This window comes from Lontra canadensis, unplaced genomic scaffold (genome assembly GCF_010015895.1).
Source record: "Lontra canadensis isolate GAN:19392208 unplaced genomic scaffold, GSC_riverotter_1.0 scaffold59, whole genome shotgun sequence".
Taxonomy (NCBI): domain Eukaryota; kingdom Metazoa; phylum Chordata; class Mammalia; order Carnivora; family Mustelidae; genus Lontra; species Lontra canadensis.
The window spans coordinates 2,930,218-2,952,106 of NW_022631053.1; the positions used below are offsets into that span (position 1 = coordinate 2,930,218).

At 44.7% G+C, this 21,889-nt stretch overlaps 1 protein-coding gene across 3 annotated transcripts in view; it reads right to left on the reverse strand.

The window, feature by feature from the left end:
- Positions 1-15,917, reverse strand: part of ACVR1B (activin A receptor type 1B) — a 33,362-nt gene extending 17,445 nt beyond the window's left edge. Inside the window, exons 1-2 of one of the 3 annotated variants that reach the window (XM_032876739.1) lie at positions 15,773-15,872; positions 14,377-14,524 (exon numbers count right to left, since the gene is read on the reverse strand). Coding sequence is in view for 2 of the 3 variants with exons in the window: in XM_032876740.1 (XP_032732631.1) it covers positions 15,773-15,863 (91 nt within the window). In the remaining variant the exon portion in view is untranslated. Of the gene's footprint in view, positions 1-14,376; positions 14,525-15,772 lie in introns of all 3 variants that reach the window. The other 2 variants (XM_032876740.1, XM_032876738.1) reach the window with 2 other exon arrangements.
- Positions 15,918-21,889: the final 5,972 nt, after the last annotated feature.

The following is a 21,889-nucleotide window of genomic DNA, read 5'->3' on the forward strand; positions in this document are numbered from 1 at the left end:
ACTTAGGCTGGGACTCGGTGCTGAATGAAGCATTCGCCCATAAGGAATGGAGGGGGCAGCCCACCCAAGTCCCACACTGGACACTCATTGACTACTATCTGGATACCAAGTGGGAATATATTCAAACCAAGCCCCCTAGAGAAGAGACGTTTATGACCAATCCCATGAAAACCTAGCCTGTTGTAACTCACCCCTTCAGGCTGTAAACAGTCTATCTTTGTCTCTTCCTGCAAGACACTGGAAGGCATCTCTCGGCTTTTCTGTTCCAAAGACAGATTCTAAATATCTCTGTGCCCAAGCCCCCTTCCTCAGGCTCTATAAATGATGCAATCCCTGGCCATTCCCACGCCCAGAAACAAAGGGGAGCGCACACTGACAGGTACGCGGCCGCTGCGGGGCTTCACGTAAGGCCTTTGATCAGAGCCCTTTCTTCTGGGAGAAATTCCAAAACACGCAGCTACCTGCTGAAGGGTGAGGATAGTGTTCTATTTTAAGGGCAGGAAGTTTAAAGCAGGTCCCTTTAGACTAGAATCCAAATCATAAAAGCAATTTTTAAAAATAAGTTCTTCCTAAACTTCGATTCCAACCCTTTTTAGACACAAGAAAGACGAAGAAACCTCCTCATTTTCCCCCAAATACCTCTTTTTGCTCCCTCTTTTATTCTTCTTGCTAACTTAAATTTACTTCTGCATCCTTCTTAATACTCGAGCCAAACCTTTTACTCACACTGGAGTCCTGACCGGCCATCCAAGGAAGCTGACGCCCCTCCCCTCTGTGTCAGGGAGGACATGGAGGCACAAAGGGGTTCCCCGTGGAGCACACACCTCTCAGTACATGTGCCCTGACATCCAGCAAAGAGAACAGCACTGGGGCTATTTTGGGAAACAAGAAGGGAAAACGAACAACTCCAAGAGGGCTATTCTGAGCACAGTGGGACACACAGGCCAGACCCGTAGCCGCCTTTTAAGAAGGCAAAAAAAAAAAAAAAAAAAAAGCTTCACTTCAGAGTCTGTCAATTAGCAGACAGGAGAGCTGAGAGTCTCTGATTCCAGATACTTATTCTCCCTTCGTTGGTTCATGGCCTCTTTCACAATGATTCATTCTGGAGAACGAACACACCCACACGTGGCTCATTATTTTTGGGAAGTACTTAAACAATCTTGGTGTAAGACAGGAAAGAACAAAAGTGGTGAAATCTATGTGAGACGGGATGAAGAACGGAACTGGGAGCAGGGCCATGTGGGTTTGTGATAAGGAATTAGGCAAGTCCCTGAATCTATCTGGGCCTCAGCCGCCTAACCAGAAAATACCATTTATCTTACAGAGATGGTATGAAGATTAGCCAAACATCCGCTAAGTGCTATGAGTGTTCGGAGAAGGACTCTCTCTGCACACATCTGGGTACCTCTATATATTTTACAGAGTGAGGGAGAAGTCTGAAACAGATATATCTTTAAGATAACCATCACCACTGCCCACACCCCTGAAAAGGCTTCAGTTACTTACCACTTGAGCTACAGCAGGGTTATGATGGCAGGAGTAGGTCAGAAAGACCCAAGGCTCAAATACCAGCTCTAACACCAATCACATGACCTTGCGCAAGTTAGTAGCCTTCCTGCACCCTGGTTTCCTAATCTGTAAAGTTGCACCCTGGTTTCCTAATCTGTAAAGTGGGACTGTTAATAATTGCTTTACAGGACTATGCAAGAACCATACGAAATAATACATTTTAAAAAGAGCTCGGCAAGTAGGTGCTCAATCAACTTTACTCTCTCCTCTAAATGTAAGACTCAAACATAAACAGACACACATTCAGGCATGCACACATACAACGTCTCTTTAACCACTAATTAGGAAGTGGCAAGTTACAGTAAGACCACAGCAAGCGCAGCAAGAAACTGCTATGCTAGCCTCAGCTCTTCCAGGAACTAGCCGTGTGGCACTGGGCAAGTCACTTCAACTCTCTGAACCTCATATTCCTCACAATTAATCAAAAAGAAGGCAACGAACTAAATGACCTCTAAAATCCTCCAGCTGAAATCTGAATCCAGTTTGTTTTTAAATTCACGTTGTTTGGATCACTGATCCAACACTGGGAAGTTCTGCTTTAAATTTTAAACGCTTTCTCCTGAACTTTAAAGATAGACGTTAGGGCTAGTCTTCTGTTAATATTCATTTATCAAAATAAGTAATAAAGTTATAAAAACATCTGAATTTACTGTAAATGTACTAGTTCACTAAATCAGAAACCTAACCCCAATTTCTTTGAAAAGTTAAATCTGGACTAATGAATGCTAACAGCCCTTTATAATCTACTTCATAGTGACTCATCAGGTTAAATCAGTCTACAAACACACACACACACACACACAATATATATATATACCTAAAACTCTCTGTATTCCACAACCAAGGAGTTATGTAGTAGAAATAACACAATTTGGAAAACCAATCACAGAGGAGTAACAAAATCACTCGAGACACAACCAAGTTAAAAAGTGGTCAGAATGAGGAGGCACCTTGGTGGCTCAGTTGTTTAAGCGCCCAACTATTGATTTCGGCTCAGGTCAAGATCTCGGGGTTGTGGGATGGAGCATCGCGTCAGGCTCCCTGCTGGGGGTGTGGAGTCTGCTTAGGATTCTCAGCCCCTCCCCCCACTAAAAAAAGGGGGCCAGAACAAATTTCTCACTAGCACAGCATTTTGTTATTAACAAGTCAGTTAAACCTTAACTAAAAACAAACCACCTAAGCAGGATTTGAATGTGGCTCCAAAATAGGATCAGAAGGCGGTCTGTGGTAGGATAAAGATGCAAAATTGATTCACGAGAGAGTCTGTGTTTCGAGGAAGACCAACAAGTCCCAACTTGGACAGCATCTGTCTAGCTGCACTTTATGGAGGCACTGAGGCGGCTAGGTCTCAGCAAGGACAACCCCACTACAGGTAGGGCACTGGGGCTGGGTCCTCTCTCTCTCTGACCCACTGGGAGGACACTTAGCAAGGGTGTGGCTCATGGGAATTCCCAAGAGCCACCATACAGGCATAAGCTCCTGGCCACTCAGACCACTATTCTGTCCCAGACCACATCTCCAGGGGATCGGGTATGGGACAGCACAGGGTGGTGGCCCAACCTTGGAAGGTAAGAGGCAAACCACAAAACATCCACATCTGTCCTGGTAGATAAAGACCCACAAATGTTCTAAAACATCTTAAAGCTACAGTATTTATGACTTGTAGCTTACATTAATCGCCCGTTGGGGCTATAAAGCTTCACTGATTTTGTACCAGAATGGGGCACCGTCCTGTTCAGGTACGCTAAACCTGCCTCTTCCAAAGCTCACTGGGCCACCTTCTAAGTCTGCAGTATCCACAATGAACTGCCCAAACCAGCTTGCGCAGCCCTTCCCCTTCACAACTTCTGCCTCTCAGCCCTCCTCCTTCCAGATGACAGCCTCCATCAGATAGGCCAAACTGATAAGAATAGCCTATTACAAGGCATGATTATTTTAATTAGTCTTCCTTGGACCTTATCCAAACCCTCTACAGCTTCCTTAGGATAGAATAAAGACTTCAACTCTGAGTCGGAAGAGCCAAAATGATCTTTTGGAAAAAAAAAAAGAACAAAGTTGGACGACTCACACTTCCTGATTTCAAAACTTACTACAAAGCTACAGCAATCAAAACAGGGTGGTACTGGCATTAAACACAGACACATAAATCAATGCAACAGAAATGATTCCAGAAACCAACCTATACATTTCTGATCGACTGATTTTTGACAAGAATTTCTAGACTGTTCGGAGGGGAAGGCCTAGTTTTCAACAAATGGTCCTAGACAACTGGATATGCAGATGTGAAAGAATGAAGTTGACCCTTACTTCACACCACATGTAAAAATTAACTCAAAATGGATCAACAGCCTAAATATACAAGTTATAACTTATATTTTAAAACTTCAAATTAGAAAATAGGAGTAAAGCTTTATGACTTTGGATTTAGCAATGGTATCTTAGATAGCATACCAAAAGCACAAGGGACAAAAGAAAAATAAACTGGTCTTCAACAAAATTAAAACTTTCCATGCCTCAGTGGACAGTATCGAGAGAATACAAAGAATAGAAGAGACTATCTGCAAGCCATATATCTAATAATGGCCTAGTACTCAGAATACATAAAGAACTCATAACAACAGAAAACAATTAAAAATGGGCAAAGGTCTTGAACAGACATTTCTCCAAAAAAGATACACAAATGACCAACAAGCACATGAAAAAATGCCCAACATTATCTCAAATGCAAATGAATTTTAAATGCAGAGTCAAATCAAAACCACAATGAGACACCACTTCACACCCACTAGGAAGTTCATAAGAAAAAGAAAAAGAAAAATACCCAGCGTTAGTGAAGACTCGGAGAAACAGGAACCCTCATACATTGCTAGTACACCACTGATCATAAAATGTTTTGCTGCTGCAAAACATAGTTGATGGATCCTCCATAAACTGAATGTTGAATTACCATATTACCCAACAATTCCATTTTAGGTATACATTCAAAAGACTGAAAACAAGTGTTCAAAAAAAAACTTGTACATGAATGTTCATAATAGTACTATTTATATAGTCAAAAGGTAGAAACAAACCAAATGTCTACCAAATAATGAACGGAAAAACAAAATGTGGTATATTCATACAATGGAGTATTATTTGGCCATAAAAATGAATAAACTATTGATACACACTACAATATGAATGAACTTTGAAAACATGATCTTTTTTTTTTTTTTTAAGATTTTATTTATTTGACAGAGAGACACAGTGAGAAGGGAACACAAGCAGGGCGAGTGGGAGAGGGAGAAGCTGGCTTCCCGCCAAGCAGGGAGCCTGATGAGGGGCTGGATCCCAGGACCCTGGAATCATGAGCTGAGCCAAAGGCAGACGCTTAATGACTGAGCCACCCAGGTGCCCCTAAAAACACTGTGTAAGTGAAAGCAGCCACATACTGTATGATTCCACTTATATTAAATATCCAGAAAACACATTAGTGGTTGTCAGGAGCTGGGTAGTAGAGTGGAAGGGAGGATGGGAAGTTACTGCTTAATGGGTTACCAGGTTTCTTCTGGGGTAAAGAAAAAGTTCTAGAACCAGACAGTGGTGATAACATTATGAAGGTGTTTAACACCACTGAACTGTCCATTTTTTTTTTTTGAACTGTCCATTTTAAAATGGCTAAAATGGTAAATTTTCTGTTATCTGTGTTTTACCACAATTTTAAAAATACCACATCTTTCAAAAACAGTATGTATAATATAATATCAATTATGAAACAAAAACATTTAAACACCTCACACATGCATAGGGAAAAAAAAAAAACAACCCTCTGGATGCCTGGCTCAGTTGGTCGAGCACATGACTCTTGATCTCGGGGTCATGAGTCTGAGCCCCAGGTTGGGTGCAGAGATTACATACATACATACATACATACATACATACATGGGGGGAAAAAACCCTGGAGGTCTAACGTTCTTCAGACTGTATTCTTACTGAATCCCCATGCTCTCCAAGATGTCCCAGGAATCTTTAAGCTTACAAGGGGGGAGCCACTGCCCTGTGCTGCTTTGCCATTTTCTCACTGGTGTCTAGCACAGTGCCTGGTAGATAGCACTGGGTTTAATACATCTCAGCCTAGTAACTGGAGAGGGAAGGGGGCTCTGTCAGAGTGGCTTTTATCTGCTATACATATGTTTCTACTGTTTATTCTTTTTTTTTTTTTTAAGATTTTAATTTATTTATTTGAGAGAGAGATCACTAGCAGGGAGGAGAAGAAGCAGGCTCCCCGCTAAGCCCGTAGTGGGGCTCGATCCCCGGACTCTGGGATCATGACCCGAGCTGAAAGCAGATGCTCAACTGACTAAGCCACCTAGGTGCCCCTCTACTTTTGTATTCTTTAAAGAGTTGCACTGCTTTAAAAAGACAAAGAAAAAAGGTAACTACTGATCTAGACAGTTATCAAAATGTTTAGGAAAATCCTGAATCAGGTTAAAAAATGGGAGGTGTCTGCCACTAAACTGTTACAAAACAGAGGTCATGTTTGGTTCCCCTGATAGGGGTGAGGGGGGACAGTAACTGGAAACTGACAATGTGCCAGGAGCCAAACCTCTAACCTAAGTAGAAACATCACGTAATATCGAACGAAGTAAAGCAATCAGATGCTACTAGTCGGTTAAAAAAAAAACGACCCAAGTTACATTTTCACCCTTCACAATAATCAAAATTAGATTTTTAAAAAATATCTTAAAAATACATTAAAACCAAACCAAACCAAACCTCTCAAGTATCCAAAAGCCAAAATAAAGTCAAGTTTTACATGTGTAGTTGGGTGGTACCTAAAAAACCAAAGAATGTACTGGTAAAACACACTTATGAAAAACATGTAAGTGACTTAATAAAGGAAGCTGTTTGTATGAGGAGGGAAAAAACCCAGAGACTTAACAATAAAACACTTGATAAGCTTGGTATTTAATTCCAATCTGGGAAAAGGTCTTGGAATGGGGTTTGCATAAGAGAAAGGTGTTTGAAAAGCCAGCTCCACACTATCTATTCTACCAACTGCCTTTCTGACATTCTACTTGGAGACAAACCCAACCCCAGAGAGCTGTTTAAACAAGTTCACCCTTAAGCCTCAGGTCTAGAGAATGAAAGCTTTGTTCTCACTCAAAAGAGACGTTTGATGTTTATGCTAAGGAGACCTGTCATTGCAACTTAATTTATGGCTGACTGTAAGTACCTGAATATCTTAGCAAGGGCCCACCTGCTGCCCGGGAGAATGTCAAGGCAAAACTGGAATGAGTGGTGCCTTACTACAGAGGGTGCCCAGTGTTCCCAGGACCTAAGTGTATGGACTCAGCAGTCATATTCAGACTATCTAGGAGTAACTTGGTATTTCTCCTTTACTTACAGTTTATAATGAACATGTAAAATCATTCTGCTTTCTCTCTTTGTTGTATTTAAACAGACATATTTGTGGCTCATTAGGGCAGGGGAGGATGTTTATGAGTGGTATTTTATATTTGCTTCCTGACCTATTTACCATCCTATGGATGAGTGGAGAAGAGACAGTGTACGTCACAGTTTTGAGTGAGAAGAGGAATAGGAATGGTTTCAGGCAACTGGGACAATGAAGGAGAAAAAAATCAGCCAGGGCTGAGAATAAAACTAATGAGGCTGAGATCAAGTGCATTTGGCTGGAATAAAATGGGTAGGTGGTAGAATAAAACAAAGATGAAAGCGGTGAGGTAGGAAGAGAGCTTATCATGTTCCAAGTAACTCACAAATGTTTGTAGCATTTTGAGTGACAAGGATTAAAAACTCCATATAGAGGAGAGACTGAAAGTACAGCAGGACAGAACTAGAACTACTTACCTGGGATATTGCTGGGAGGATGGAAAAGAACTGAATGAATTTAATTAAACAACTTATTAAGTACTTAAAATGTGCAAGGCTCTGTGACAGGACAAAGCCATAGAAAGAATAAGCCAGTTCTGAGCATCCATTTTTAGGGGGCAGAGGCTGGGAGAGTGGGAGGAGCAGATGGACCAAAGAGAAGAGCAGAGAGGACAGAACCATGGACCTGGGGAAGGCAAGAGGACAAAGATGGTCCCACACTGGAGGATGGTCACTTTGGCTAAGACAAGGCTGAGGCCAAGCAAAACACAAGGCATATTAGGTCCATGGTGAACGGACAGATGCAAGGTCCCAGCCAGAGACAAGGATGGTAAGGGAGACGAGACCAGATCAGACGCAACATGATGCCAGGCTAAGGGGTCTGGGGTTGATCCTGGAGGCCAAATGAAAGCACTGGAATCATGAGACGCAGGGCATACCCTTCAACGTTAAATCCAGCAACACAACGGACGACAAGGACGACAAGTGGGAGCCTAGAAACAGGCTGGTTAGAAAATTACTTTCACAGTCCTCACAGGATATGGTAGAGTACAGGATTTACAGCACATGCTTTGGGAGTCTGACAGACGTCGAGCCCACCACTGAACCTCACCGTGCCCCAGTACTTCATCTGTAAAATGGGGATAAGACTGCTCAAAGCAACTGCAGAGAATAACTGCCCTTGGCATCATACCTGAGTATTTAGTAAGCGTTTAGATGCCTTTATTACTACTGTCATCCACTGCATGAAGAAGGGTCTAAACTCTTCCTAGTCTTGTGGTTGTTTCAGCAAAAAGAAGAAAAGTCCGTTTGTGTGTAAACTTTTTTTTTTTTTAAGATTTTATTTATTTATTTGACAGACAGAGATCACAAGTAGGCAGAGAGGCAGGCAGAGAGAGAGAGGAGGAAGCAGGCCCCCTGAGGAGCAGAGAGCCTGATGTGGGACTTGATCCCAGAACCCTGAGATCATGACCTGAGGCGAAGGCAGAGGCTTAACCCACTGAGCCACCCAGGCGCCCTAAACTTTTTTTTTTTTAAAGATTATTTATTTATTTGACAGAGAGAGAGAGATCATAAGCAGGCAGAGAGGCAGGCGGGGGAGGGGGGGAAGCAGACTCCTTGCTGAGCAGAGAGCCCGATGCGGGGCTTGATCCCAGGACCCTGAGATCATGACCTGAGCCGAAGACAGAGGCTTTAACCCACTGAGCCACCCAGGCGCCCCTCTGTGTAAACTTCTTAAGGGCAGGGACAGACTTTTTCCTCAGTATCTCTCTCACCATTCAGCTTGCTCCTGGATGTTAGAAATGAATACAATTCAATCTTATGGACCACAATTATAAAATGTAATATACAAATGTACACCAAGACAACACATGAAGATCTAGGGCAAGGCAGGTTTACCATGACTACTTAAAAAAAGATACACTTCAGTTCAGATTCCTCAGCTCAAACACTGTAACTACCTAAAAAACTTATCTCCAAAGTACCCACAGTCTCTCTTCTTCACTCACTCACAACTATCTAGGAAAAGGGAACTGGCAGTAGGTGAAGGCCATATGTAGTCAAAGGACTTTTCACATGCAAGGTCCATCAATGGCATGGCTGGGTACCAGGTCTCAAGTCTCCCTGAGCCTATTTTGGGTAGTTAGTTCCCTTCTTGCTTTCCTTCTCCTCACATATCTGAGCCAACACACACACACACACACACACACACACACTCACCTTCACTCACTTTAAAAAACACCACTTATTTACTATCTCAGTTTCTATAGGTCAGAAGTCCAGGCCCAGTGTGACTGGTGCTGGCCAGGGCTGCCTTCTCCTCCAAGGCTCGGACCTCTTTCAAGCTCTCTGGTTGTTGGCAAACTCCACTACCTTGTGGATGGAGGCCTGAGGTCCCCTTTTGCCTCCTTGCTGACAGCCAGGGACCACTCTCAGCTCTCAGAGCTGGCCCACAGTTCTAGCCATGTGGCCCCCATGGGCAGGTCACACATGGATATTTACTTCTTCCAAACCAGCTGAAGCATTTCGGACTTCCTCTTCTGCAATCAGCTGTGAAAACTGCTTTCAAAGAGCTACCTAGTTAGGTCTATCCCCTTAGCTGAAGACGGACTGATTTGGGACCTTAATCACATCTGCAAAATCCCTCCAAGGCATGCCTAGATTGGTGTTTAATAATTGGAAGGTGGTATAATCCAAAGGCAGGAGGAACTCTTGGGGGGAGGGAGCAGAGGGTGGATGGTGGTAGAAAGAATCACCTTATATTTTATTTATTGCCTATTTCACCTGCCAGAAAGTAAGCTTCACGAAGGAAGGCATTTGATGTCCTTTTGCCTACTGTTGTATCTATCTCTAGCACCTATGACAGCACCTGGCACATAGTAGGTGCTCAATAAATATGTGTTAAAGGAATCTTTAGATCACTATATATCTACTTAGATCACTACACATCTATATATCACTAACACCACTATACATACATACATACCTATATATATTTACTTCAGGTAACTATATTTACAGGCTAGAAATGGGACCTCTCTCTATATTCAAATTCTGGTTCAGTGAAACGATTTAGGAATCCTTGGAATTCCATATAATTTTATCCCTGCCACAATGATCTGTATGGCTTTAACAAAATACAGGTGATCCTCATTTTTCACAGATTCCATTTTCATTAAAGTTTATCTGTAACGCCAAAATCAATACTCTCATGGTCATTCACAGGCCATGTGCAGAGTGGTAAAAAATGTTAGTCCCCAATGCACATGTCCCCCGCTGATGGTGAACAAGGGGACAATGCTCTGCCTCCTCGTTTCAGCTTTCATACTGTAAGTATGTGTTCTTTTCATAGCATACTCTGTGCCATGCTCCTCACTTTTTTTACACTTGCCTGTTGGTGGGTGTAAATTTTGCTGTTCAAAATGGCCCCTGACGGGCCCCTGGGTGGCTCAGGCGTTGAGCATCTGCCTTCAGCTCTGGTCATGGTCCTGGGATCAAGCCCTGCATCCAGCTCCCTGCTCAGCAGGAGGCCTGCTTCCCCCTCTCCCACTCCCCCTGTGCTCACTCTCACTGTCTCTCTGTCAAGTAAATAGAATCTTCAAAAATAAAATAAAATAAAATGGCCCCTAAGAATAGCGCTAAAATGCTCTCCAATATTCCCAAGCTCAAAGAGACAGCGATGTGCCTTGCAGAGTAAAATACATGTTATCAGGTAAGTGTCATTCAGGCTTGCACGATAGTGCTGTTGGCCTTAAGTTCAAGGCTAATTAAGCAACAATATATATTAAGTAAGGTGTCTTTAACCAGAAACACACACATAGCAGGGTTATGTACTGATCTGTCAATGAAAAGGTGGTGACCACTGGCTCACAGGAACCTAACCCCATCTTTCCCCTAGGAGCAGTGGTTCAGTATTTGCTAATCCAGTGTTCCAGGCAACTTTATAGACCATAAGTACCACGAATAGTGACACTTGACTATATTAGCCTCATTTTACAGATGAAACAATGAAGTTGAGAGAGATGTGAAATGTTAGCTCTCAGCACACTGTAGCACATCATTCTGTTTTATTTTCTCTAGAGCATTTAAGACTGGGAATTGTGTTTACTTATCTTCAGTCTGAGCCACTGCTACTCTAAGTTCCATGACAGTTAGGGACTTAGGGATTTTTGCCCATCTCATTCTCTCAGGGTTATTTCCCCAAGCCAAGAACCATTCCAGGCACATACCCAACCTAATGATTAGAGAAATCTCCTACATGCAATTGTACAAATATCAGGGGTGATTGACACTTTAAAGGGAAGGGCAGTTACTTTCATTATGTTAAAATCAAAATATTTAGTAAGACAAATGCAGGCTTAGGATGAAGTGGAGAGAGAAGAAAGAAACTGAAAAGATCCCCAGAGCTGCCTGAGGTGGCACTGTCTCCAAAACCCAGACAGCAGGTCAGATGGTCTGGGACACAAACTCCACGGCTCAACCAAATGCTGGCAGCTCTACTGAGTAAGGGCAAGAGAGATACACTCTGAAATAGTATTTCTGCTTGGTGTTACATTTATCCTTGATGGAGAAGCCGGCAGGCAGAGAGACTAGGCAGGAGCAGGGATGGTACCTCCAGGAGCCAAGCTCAGGTCAAGCCACATGTGCAAGAGACACTGAGAGCAAAAGCTGGGAGCAGGTAGGTAGGTATCTGAACCTGGCCACGAGAGGCGGCATCTACCGAGGGGGAGAAATGCCGGTCAGACTGCGGGTCTGAGGAGCCCATTCCTTCAAAGGCTTCAGCATTCCCAGTCCGGGCAGAACTGATGGGCTACGGATGCTAGCAGCACTTCCAGCGTCAGAGGGGTGGATGAGAAAGAGGACTCTAGGATTTCCTTTTCATAAACACAGAAAGGAAAATGAGATAAGACCCTCTTACATCAACTCCTACTGTAACAGACAAATAACACAAGAATTCAAGACAAAGAGGCGGGATTCCAGAATTAATGTTCACCGCTGCCCCAAGCAAAAATTGAACAGTAAACAATAAGGATTTCGAAATTAAAACAGAAGAACCACTTTGGTATTCTAATTTAACCTTCAAAAATAAAGAAGATCTAAAGCACCATGAACTGAGAATTCCATTCCACCTCAACACCCTGTACTCCTGAGTTATTATGAGAGCAGACTGCAACGCAATTCAACTCCTGTTCCAAAATGCAACAAGCAACTTCGACAGGACATGCCGAAAGCAGCAGCACGGCTCCTCGGCTCCTCACTTACTGATTCATATTTTGGTAGCAAGGTTACAATTAGCTCACCGGTGGAGAATAAACCTATTTATAACATGGCAGTCCACCTGAAAGACACAATCATCTAAAAAGGTTTTTAGAGGAAAATGAAGTGCAGTTTCTTCCTGTGCTGATTGCAGATTCCCAAGGTCCTTTCGGATGAAGTCCTCAGTCTAACCTTCCTGTGTTCACAGGCACCATTCCAGCCACCTCTCAGCCTCCATGTTCTTATGTAACATTTACATAGTGCCATAAACATACTCAGAGTTGCGTAAGAATTAAAACGTTGCCAAACCAATAAAACCTAAAGCAGGTCACTCCCTCCAGACTGTCTTTGATTAGCACAGGTACGCTGCCCGGTCTACGATGTAAGAGCCTGTCAAAAGACAGAAATTAACTTGAGGAAATCTGAAACGGTCTACAAAAAAATGCACAAATCAGAAGAAATTAACCACACTGTGGCCTGTGGTGCTTCTATCAATCCCAAGAGTATGTTATTCCATTCCATAAGATAAAAAGTAACCCAACATTGCTTGTTCCCTGAAGTCAGAAACTGTGTCTAAAAATACCTCCCAGCCAACTGGCTATCAGTAAGTTAGTCTCACAAATGTCCCAGTAAGAACTACAAAGGCTATTTCCTTACTGTACAGAGGGAAAACTGAGGCAGTCACAGAAAGGTTAAGCAAGTGACTTGTTCAAGGACAACCTGTAAGGGAGCAAAGTTCTGGGGCTGAGATCTGGCTTCCTCCTTCCATCTGGCTCCAACCTTTAACCAGAGTGGCCATTTTATTATGTTTTAATCACATCTGTTCCAGGAGCTCTTTTAACAAAATCAACCAGAGATTCTCTTTCTCTCTACAAGAGTTCACTTTTACTGTACTTCAAATCCATGTCCAATCAACAAAATTATAAGACTTGGCCTAAAATTATATTTTTAAGTCTGTTCACAGAAATCTAAAATGTTCCTTTCAGAACCTCAAACGTCTCCCTTGTTCCTTTTGTCTTAAGAAATTTATGCCATGTTCTCCCACTACTAACTAATGCAACTTTACATTTTTAAATACTGATGTGAAAATCCCAAAGTGAGACCTTAAAACCAGTTAGTTGTATTTATCAAATGGATGCTTATAACATGGCACTCATTCTCCTTGTCACTGGCCTTTTACTAAGCTGCAGCTAATGCACTAACAGAACACCTATCCCTTACTGCCCTCATGTCATGTCCAAGTACCAGCTATCAGAGTTGCCTGGCTCAGCCATTCCTTCAGCTCACCTAGGGGAGTACAGAGAGGAAGCTCAGGGGAGGAAAGCAATCAACTTCTTGTTAATCCCACAGCCTCTATTTTCCCAGAACTGACGTTTTACTTTAAGCCTTTTGCAACAGTGGTCTCTGTAGCATGCACTATTGGCAACTACATGTGTCCCGGAAAAAACTGTAGCGTCTGGCCAAGAAGTTTAAAGGCCTTCGAGAATGTTTGCTGGACACACAACCTAATTTCCAATTTACCAAAAAAAGAAACTAACTCCCTATTATGCCCACCCATCCTCACCCTAACAAACATCCATTTTAGGAAGGTTACAAAAAATGAACTCTGCCCTATTCAGAACCAGCTGGATTACCAATTAAACATTCTTAACTAGGCTCACCACAAGAAAAACCCCAGACACTACACCCAATCAACAGGGAAATAGCTGCTTAAAAACCTAACTGTATGAGGGACAGTATAAAAAATTCTATGGAAAGAATGTAAAGATTTATTCAGACACATAGAAATGACAAACCTGACGGCTGAGTCTCCTTATTTACTATCCTACTAGAGAAATAACATTATGTTACACATTCCAAAAACATGGCCCATAATAAGGCCCAGCAGACATTATTCACGAAAAGCACGATCTTACCCCAACTGTCAGTCCCTGTTCGTAGACCTTCACATGTTTATCAGACCCCACGGCATATTACCCATGCACAGAGCAGCAAGACCCAGGAACACACACGAGGTGCTTAACAGAAGCATTAGCCAGTGAACAAAGACCCCACTGCACAGGCTACACCACTGGGAACAAATATCAAAGCTGGAGATAATGAACTTGTTTTTGAGACTCCAAAGTAGGATGATGTCTTTTCTTGTTTGTCTGGTTTATTAAAGAAGCCTGAACCCACCTGAGAATCATTATTTTTAGTGGAGAGGAGAGCCACAGAACACACACTTGATCTCCCATAGCTGGAAGGTTAGGGGCTGCTGAGAAGTCATAGCCCAGGCTTTGTACATCGGGAGCGAATACAATCCTGATGTCTCTCCCAGATCCATCTGTGGGTCAATAATCACTTCAATATAACTGCCAAATATAACCTTCATCTTCTCCCCCAATGCCAAGACACATTTCAGACGAGTCTCCTAAATATTTTAGGGTTTCATGTGCTCTTCTTAACCCCCAAAACCTCATAAACAACACACCCAGTCGAGTGTCCCACAGAGAGGTACCCACCTCTATAGTGAGAAGGGTGGGGGTGGTGTCAGAGAGCAGAAGGCTGTGGGGGCTGGAAGGTAAGGGGTGTGTGAGGGTGGGGGAGTGCGTGGGGGGCAGGGCTGGAAAAAGGGATCGTGTGGGAAGGTAAATAAGTACTGACCAAGGGCCGGGAAGTCGGTCCAGTGGTGGGATCTTTAAATAATCTTGGGGGTTGGAGGGAGGTTCTAGGATTTCACCTGAAAGGCATCCACAAAGTGATTAACTGAATGGGCCCCCTGGGGTGGGGTGGGGGAAGCGAGGTGGAAAGCAAATACACCTAGATGCAGATTAACCGTTCTGGAACCAGGTTTCCTAGGGTTAGAGAGATTCCAAAGCCAAGCTCCAAAACGTTTAGGGGCCTATTGGTCTTGCTTCCTCCAAACAGCTTCCACAGGGCATGTGTATGTGGGGGGGTTCTGCCCCATTGAACTCAAAGGGGCTGCGCGAAGGGGAAATGTGACTCCCTTTCCCAGAACATTAGGGAGGAAGCAGAGGGAAGGAAAGAGACACCCCAAATGTCCTGAAGGAAAGGTTAGAGACCCCTTCCCCTGTCATCTGAGGTGCGCAAGGGCTCGCAACATCAGGATACCTCAGAGAAGCAAATACCCATCGCCTGAACCCCTCAATCTTGGCGGGAGAAAAGGCGCCCCTCAAGAGCATCTGGAGGGAGGGAATGAAGACCCCCCGCCCCTGGACATGCTGAATGGCAGAAGCACGGACCTCCGAATCTCAGGGAAGGGAGCTCGCACTCCCCACTATGGAACAAGGGGGTGCTGGGAGTGCGACCCTGAGAGCTCCCCGAATCCAGTTCCGCCTGGAAGACGGCTCGGGTCCCCAGGGGCCCCGCGTGAGCTCGGTCCCAGCGGGGCAGCCGCGCCTTGGAGGTCTGGGGACGCCGACCGCGGGTCACCCCGACTCCTCCGCGCCCCCCACCCGGCCATATTGTGCGCGTGGGGAGGGGGCGCGCTGTAGCCAGGGGCCGCGGCTCGAGGCCTCGCCCTCGCCCGGCTCTCTCCATCCCGGCCTCCGCCCCCCGGCCCGGGACTCACCCTGGATTCCCCGGGGCCCGGACCCGCCGCTGCCGGCAAGCAGGAGAACGACAAGGGGGAAGAAGGAGGAGGCTCTGGCCGACTCCGCCATAGTAACCGCCGCCGCCGCCGCCGCCGCCGCCGCCGCAGCCCAGCAGCGCCCAGCGCGCGCGCGCGCGCCCCCGGCGCCTCCCCTCCTCCCTCGGCCCCGCTCCCGCCTCCCTCTCCTCCGCCCGGCGCCGGCACGTGCGCTCCCGGCCGAGCCGGCGCCGCGGCCGCCGCGCGCGCCCCCGAAGGGCGGGGCCGGGTGCGCGCGGGCGCCCGCCTTAAAGGGGAGTGTCCCTGTTAAAGGGGTGGGAGGGGCTCGCGCCTCGGCCACCTCACGGGTGGGTGCCGAACGCTCAGCTGAGAGGTCCGGGTCTGACACGCGGCCTCCACCCTGGCCTGCACCCCGCCCCGCGCACAGTTATCAGCACCCACCCCTCCTCCTCCGCATCGAATGCCATACGGGTCGCGTGCGTGTGTTCCTGTTCCCTCCATCCCCACTGCTTCGCCTCAAGCCCCCATCACGTCTCACGTCCCGCCGGGGTCCTCGCAACCCGCCTCCCTGTCCTGCGCGGCAGGCTGCGGCAACCTGTGTGATCACATCCTGGGGTGCCCCTTTGCAGAACAGAGTCAGGTTTTTAATGCTAGCGCTCAGTCTTGGGGAGGGTGCTGCGGGAGGCACTCCCATTCTGCTGTTTACCTTTCGGTAAACAGTTTGACATTATATATCAAATGCCTTAAAATATCCATACCCATGGGCTGGTGTTACTCCTTGTCTGTCTTCCAAGAAATAATAGATGAGGACCAATATGTATGAAAAATGTTAACAGCTGCATGTTTATCATCATAAAAAGCTGGACCCTTAAGGAGGCAGTAATAGAAGACAAATAAATGATGGCCCATCCATGGGATGGAGCATTATTTAGTAATTAAAAATTATATTTATAAAAACCAATAAGGTGAGATGTTTGTGAGATAATGTTAAATGAACAAGCAAAATACCAAACTATTTACTGTATTATTCTAATTTTGTTGACAATATATAACTGTATGGGGAAAAGACTGGAAAGGAATTACCCAATATTATCAGTAGTTATTGCCAGGATTTTAAAATTTTTTTTACTTTTCCTTGAAACACTTCAATGTTTTCTAAATATTTTACAGATGAACAAGTGTTACTTTCAAATTTAGAAAAAAGTACTTAAAGAAGGTTAACTGGGGGCGCCTGGGTGGCTCAGTGGGTTAAGCCTCTGCCTTCGGCTCAGGTCATGATTCCAGGGTCCTGAGATAGAGCCCCGCATCAGGCTCTCTGCTCAGCAGGGAGCCTGCTTCCCCTCCTCTCTCTGCCTGCCTCTCTGCCTACTTGTGATCTCTGTCAAATAAATGAATAAAATCTTTAAAAACAAATAAAATAAAAAAGGTTAACTGAATCAATCGCCCATATCTTTTTGAAAAGAGTTTGCTTTCTTTAGCTTGAGAAACAGTTTTAGCTCTTGAGGATGTCAGAGTCTTTAGAACCAGAGTTCTGGATCTGAATTTTCCTTTTCTTACTAACTGGTATGAATGCCTGGGCAAGTTTCTTTAACCTCTCTAAGTACAGTGCATCATCATCCAAGATCTAGGGGTGGAGAGGATGACCAGAGGTGGGGGGCAACATTTCCCAAATGGAATCTTCATCTTCTAAGTTGTTACAAATCTGAAGAACACCCATCCTCACATCCAGAAAAAAAAACAAGACTGCAGCCACACTCCTCAGACAACTCACGCACAAACAAACACGTGCAAAGTCACGCAGAGACGCAGTTGGTCAGTAGCTGCATGACTAAACCCCTTACTTTTATACTGCTCTCCCTCATCACCCCAAAATGGTCACCCCCTGAGTCCATCTAACTGGTCTCTCAAACTCTGCCCCACCCATTCTTAGGGTGCCCAGCTGTGATGTGCACAGCGCTGGGTTACTGTCTTAGTTTCCTAGGGCTGCCTTAACAAAGTTCCACACACTGCATGGCTTAAAATAACAGAAATTTATTCTCTCACAGTTCTGGAGGCTAGAAATCTGAAACCAGGGTGTCAGCAGGCCCATGCTCTCTCTCTCAAGCCTCTAGGGAAGAATCCTTCCTTGTCTCTTCTGGCTTCTGATGGTTCCCAGAATCCTTGGTTTTCCCTATCTTGCGGAAGCATAATTTCATTCTCTGCCTCCATCTTCACATGGCCATCTTTTCTCCAAGTATCTCTGTGTCCAAATTTCTCTCTTCCTATAAAGACACAAGTCACTGAATCAGGGCCAACCCCAATCCACTATGAGCTCAAGTAATTTTAATTTGATTATATCTGCAAAGATCCTGTTTCTAAATAAGATCACATTTATAGGTTCTGGGTGGACCTGAATTCAGGGAAGACACTATTCAATTCAGTTACATTCACCAATCCCTGTGGTTGCTTTATTCCTAGACTGCAAGGTCAACTGTGTACCTGAATATACACCCTGGGGAACCAGAACACTGGGGCGACAACCCCAAACCCAGCTCCACTGTCTCACTTGATAGCATTTGACTTTGGGCAAGGTATTTTGCCTCCCTAAGCCTCGATTCACTCATCTGCAAAATGGAGTTGATAATAGTTCTATCTCAGGGCACCTGGGTGGCTCAGGGGGTTAAGTGTCCAACTCTTGATTTCAGCTCAGGTCATGATCTCAGGGTCATGAGGTCGAGCCCTATGTCAGGCTCTGCGTTCGGCAGGGAGTCTGCTTGAAGTTCCCTCTGCCCCTCTCCCTGTGCTCTCTCTCTCAAGTAAATAAATCTTCTTAAAAAAATAGTTCTATCTCATAGAGATGTTGCAAGGATATCATATGTAAAGCAGTTAGCATAGCCTCTGACACATAGGAAGTGATATAAAAAGAATAGCTATTACGATATGACGATTTGACATATACTGCAATCTGCAATCCTATGAAGTGGTTGAGGCATGTTGGTGTGTGTGCAATTTACAAGTGAGGCAGTTGAGACCCAAAGAAAGTGAGCAACTTGCCCAAGCCCATGTATAATTAAGTATTGAAGGAACAGCCCGCTGGTCCTGTGCTCCTTCAACATCATAGCATCTCATGCATTCCCAAGGATTGGTCTCCGAGAGCCAGTTGAAGGTGCGGACATTAGACTGGATGGGTTGTGGGAGGGGTTAGTTATATCCTCACACCCTATTCCTGAGGGTTTGGCACATCCCCTCAAATCAGGGCTTTCCTATGTGATGTGCCTACCTTGCCTTTTAGGTCCTGAGCTGAGCCCTAGGGCACTCAGTCTACTTGTGTCCTGCCCACAGCTCCTCTCTCTGACCATCCCTGAAGGCTTCAGCAAAGTGTCCATTTCTGTAAAGCTCCTTAATCTTAGGACTGGACCCACATCACAATCTACAAACTTCCTCTTTGCCTTGTTCTGTCCCTTTGTCATGGGATTCCCCAGAGCTTACTCCCCGGGCTCCAATGACTAGACTGTCCAGTGTTATGGCTGCCATCTTAGTCACAGTGCACCAAGACATTGTCATCTTAGGGGATCTGGCTTAGTTCACCTTGATGAGCAGCAGACTCATTAATCTCAAGAAGGGAATAGCTTATCTTCATTCACCCATTCTACAAGCATGCATGGAGCACCTATGGTATACCAGGTGCACCATGTAAAAGAGAGATAAGTCATAATCTTTGCCCTCATGGAACCTACAATAATAGAGGCAAGCGTTTTTTAAAAAGGCAACAACAGGGATGCCTGGGTGGCTCCACTGGTGAAGTTGTTGATTCTTGTTTTCAGCTCAGGTCATGATCTCAGAGTTCTGAGATCGAGCCCTGCATCAGGCCCTGCACTGAGCATGGAACCTGCTTACGATTCTCTCTCTCCTTCTGCCTTATGTCCTCCCCCACCTCCCTCCTCTTAAAATAATAAAAAAAAAGACAACAACATGTGTTTATGCTGTAACACACAACGGTAAAGGCTCAGTGGGGGCACTCAAGAGATATGGATGTCTCAACTCTTCAGGGACAAGCTGAAGAGGGGGGAAAGCTTTCACAGAGTGGCCATGCTACAGCTGACTCTTAGAAGATCAAAGAACATCCCCTAGGTAGACAGGCTGGTGTGGGGCAAGGGAAAGCAGGAGGTGGTTCCCAGCAGACAGAGCAGTACGAACAAGATACTGAAGTAAAATTGCCTGGCATTTAGAGGAAGCAAGAGCAACCTGGCAGCACAGAGGGTGAAGGGGGCACGGGGTGAAGGGGGTGCGGGGTGAAAGGGGCTGGTGCAGGGTAGACAGGTAACGTTGAAGAGATAGATGTGGACGGATACTTGGAGATGTTATTTTCTCCAGCTTTCTTGGCAGGGTTCTAAGCAGGCAGTTTTGTGTTTTGTTTTTGTTTGTTTGTTTGTTTGTTTGTTTTTAATTCAATTACCATATAGCGTATTATTAGTTTCAGAGGTAGAGTTCAGTGATTCATCAGTTGCATACAACCCCCAGGGATTCAAGAGATCGGGGGTTTCTAATGTGAGAAGGGATAAAGTAAGATGAGGAACCAAGAATGTCTAGGATTTGAGGATTTGAAGCCTGATGCTTCAAGGGGATGATTACCCGAGTAGGTTCAGTGCAACATGGGATAGAGGCCTAACCTCAGGGGGCTATATGTGAATGGCAAGCAGAGGCTTAGAAAGACTGAGAGTCATCTGTTCTTTAGAAGAACTTGGCTGAGGGGCACCTGGGTGTCTCAGTCAGTTAAGCATCCAACTCTTGATTTCAGGGCAGGGTTGTATGTAAGTTGAGCGCCACATCTCTGAGCTCTGCTCTGGATACTGGGTGTGGAGCATGGAGTCTGTTTAAGATTCTGTTTCCTGGGGCACCTGGGTGGCTCAGCTGGTTAAGCATCTGCCTTCATTTCGGGTCATGATCCCAGGGTCCTGGGATAGAGCTCCCTGCTCCATGGGGAGACTGCCTCTCCCCCTCCATCTGCCTCTCCCCCAGTTCATGCTTTCTCTCACTTGCTCTCTCCCCAAAATAAATAAAATCTTAAAAAAAATTCTATCTCTCCCTCTGACCCTCCCTCTTCTCAAATAGAAATACATACATACATACATACATACATACATACATAGAAAAACGTGGCTGTGATGGGAGAGGGAGGTTTGAATTTCCTTCAGAATGACGGACCAGTGTCTCTGAGCAAAGCTTCTGCTGACGAAGCAACTCAAAATACTTAGAAAACTACCAAGGAAGTCAAAAACTAAGGAACAAAAGAGAGGAAAGCAAAACTGCAAAGCTGGCTTTCACCTTGAGACCATTTGCATACCAGGTGAACTTGAACTTTGGTTTTCAAAGGCAAGCAGGATAGAGGGAACAGAAAACAAAGCCCAGGACTGCCCAAGGTGAGGAGTCTAATAAGCAACCATCTGCACAAAGCTGTGACCCAAGATGGGTAATAATATACTAGGTTGAAGAATGAACTAGAAATAATTCACTCCTCCAGGAGATAGGAAAGGAAAATTGCCAGACTTAAGCCTTGGCTCTGAGTGAGAATGGGGGAAAATCTTCCCTGAGAATTCACAGCCACAAGCGGGCTTGCATGATTCAATTTCATTACAAATTCACTCTACCGGTATGATCTGAAAAACTATACCCTATTTAGATTCAAATGGTCCTGGGCTGGTGTACCTTCTGAAAGTAACTGGAAGGAAGAAGAGCAGATCATCTCTAGATGAGCCCACCTTCAATTTGGGCTACAAGGAATTCTCACAGACAAAATTCCAAGAAATATAATCTCTGTAGTCAAAAATCCGAAAACAACTAAATAAGGCCTAGAGAAAAATAGCAGTCAACTTAGAATATCGTATACAATAGCTCCCCCTATCCACAGGGGATACGTTCCAAGAACCCCAGTGAAACTGGATAGTGACAAGCCCTTTATATACTCTCTTTCCCTATCCATACATACATACCTATGATAAAGTTTAATTTACAAATTAGGCACAGTAAGGGATTAACAACAATAACAATCAAGTAGAGCAATTGTAACACTATCCTGTAATAAAAGTTATGTAAATGTGATCTCTCAAAATATCCTATTCT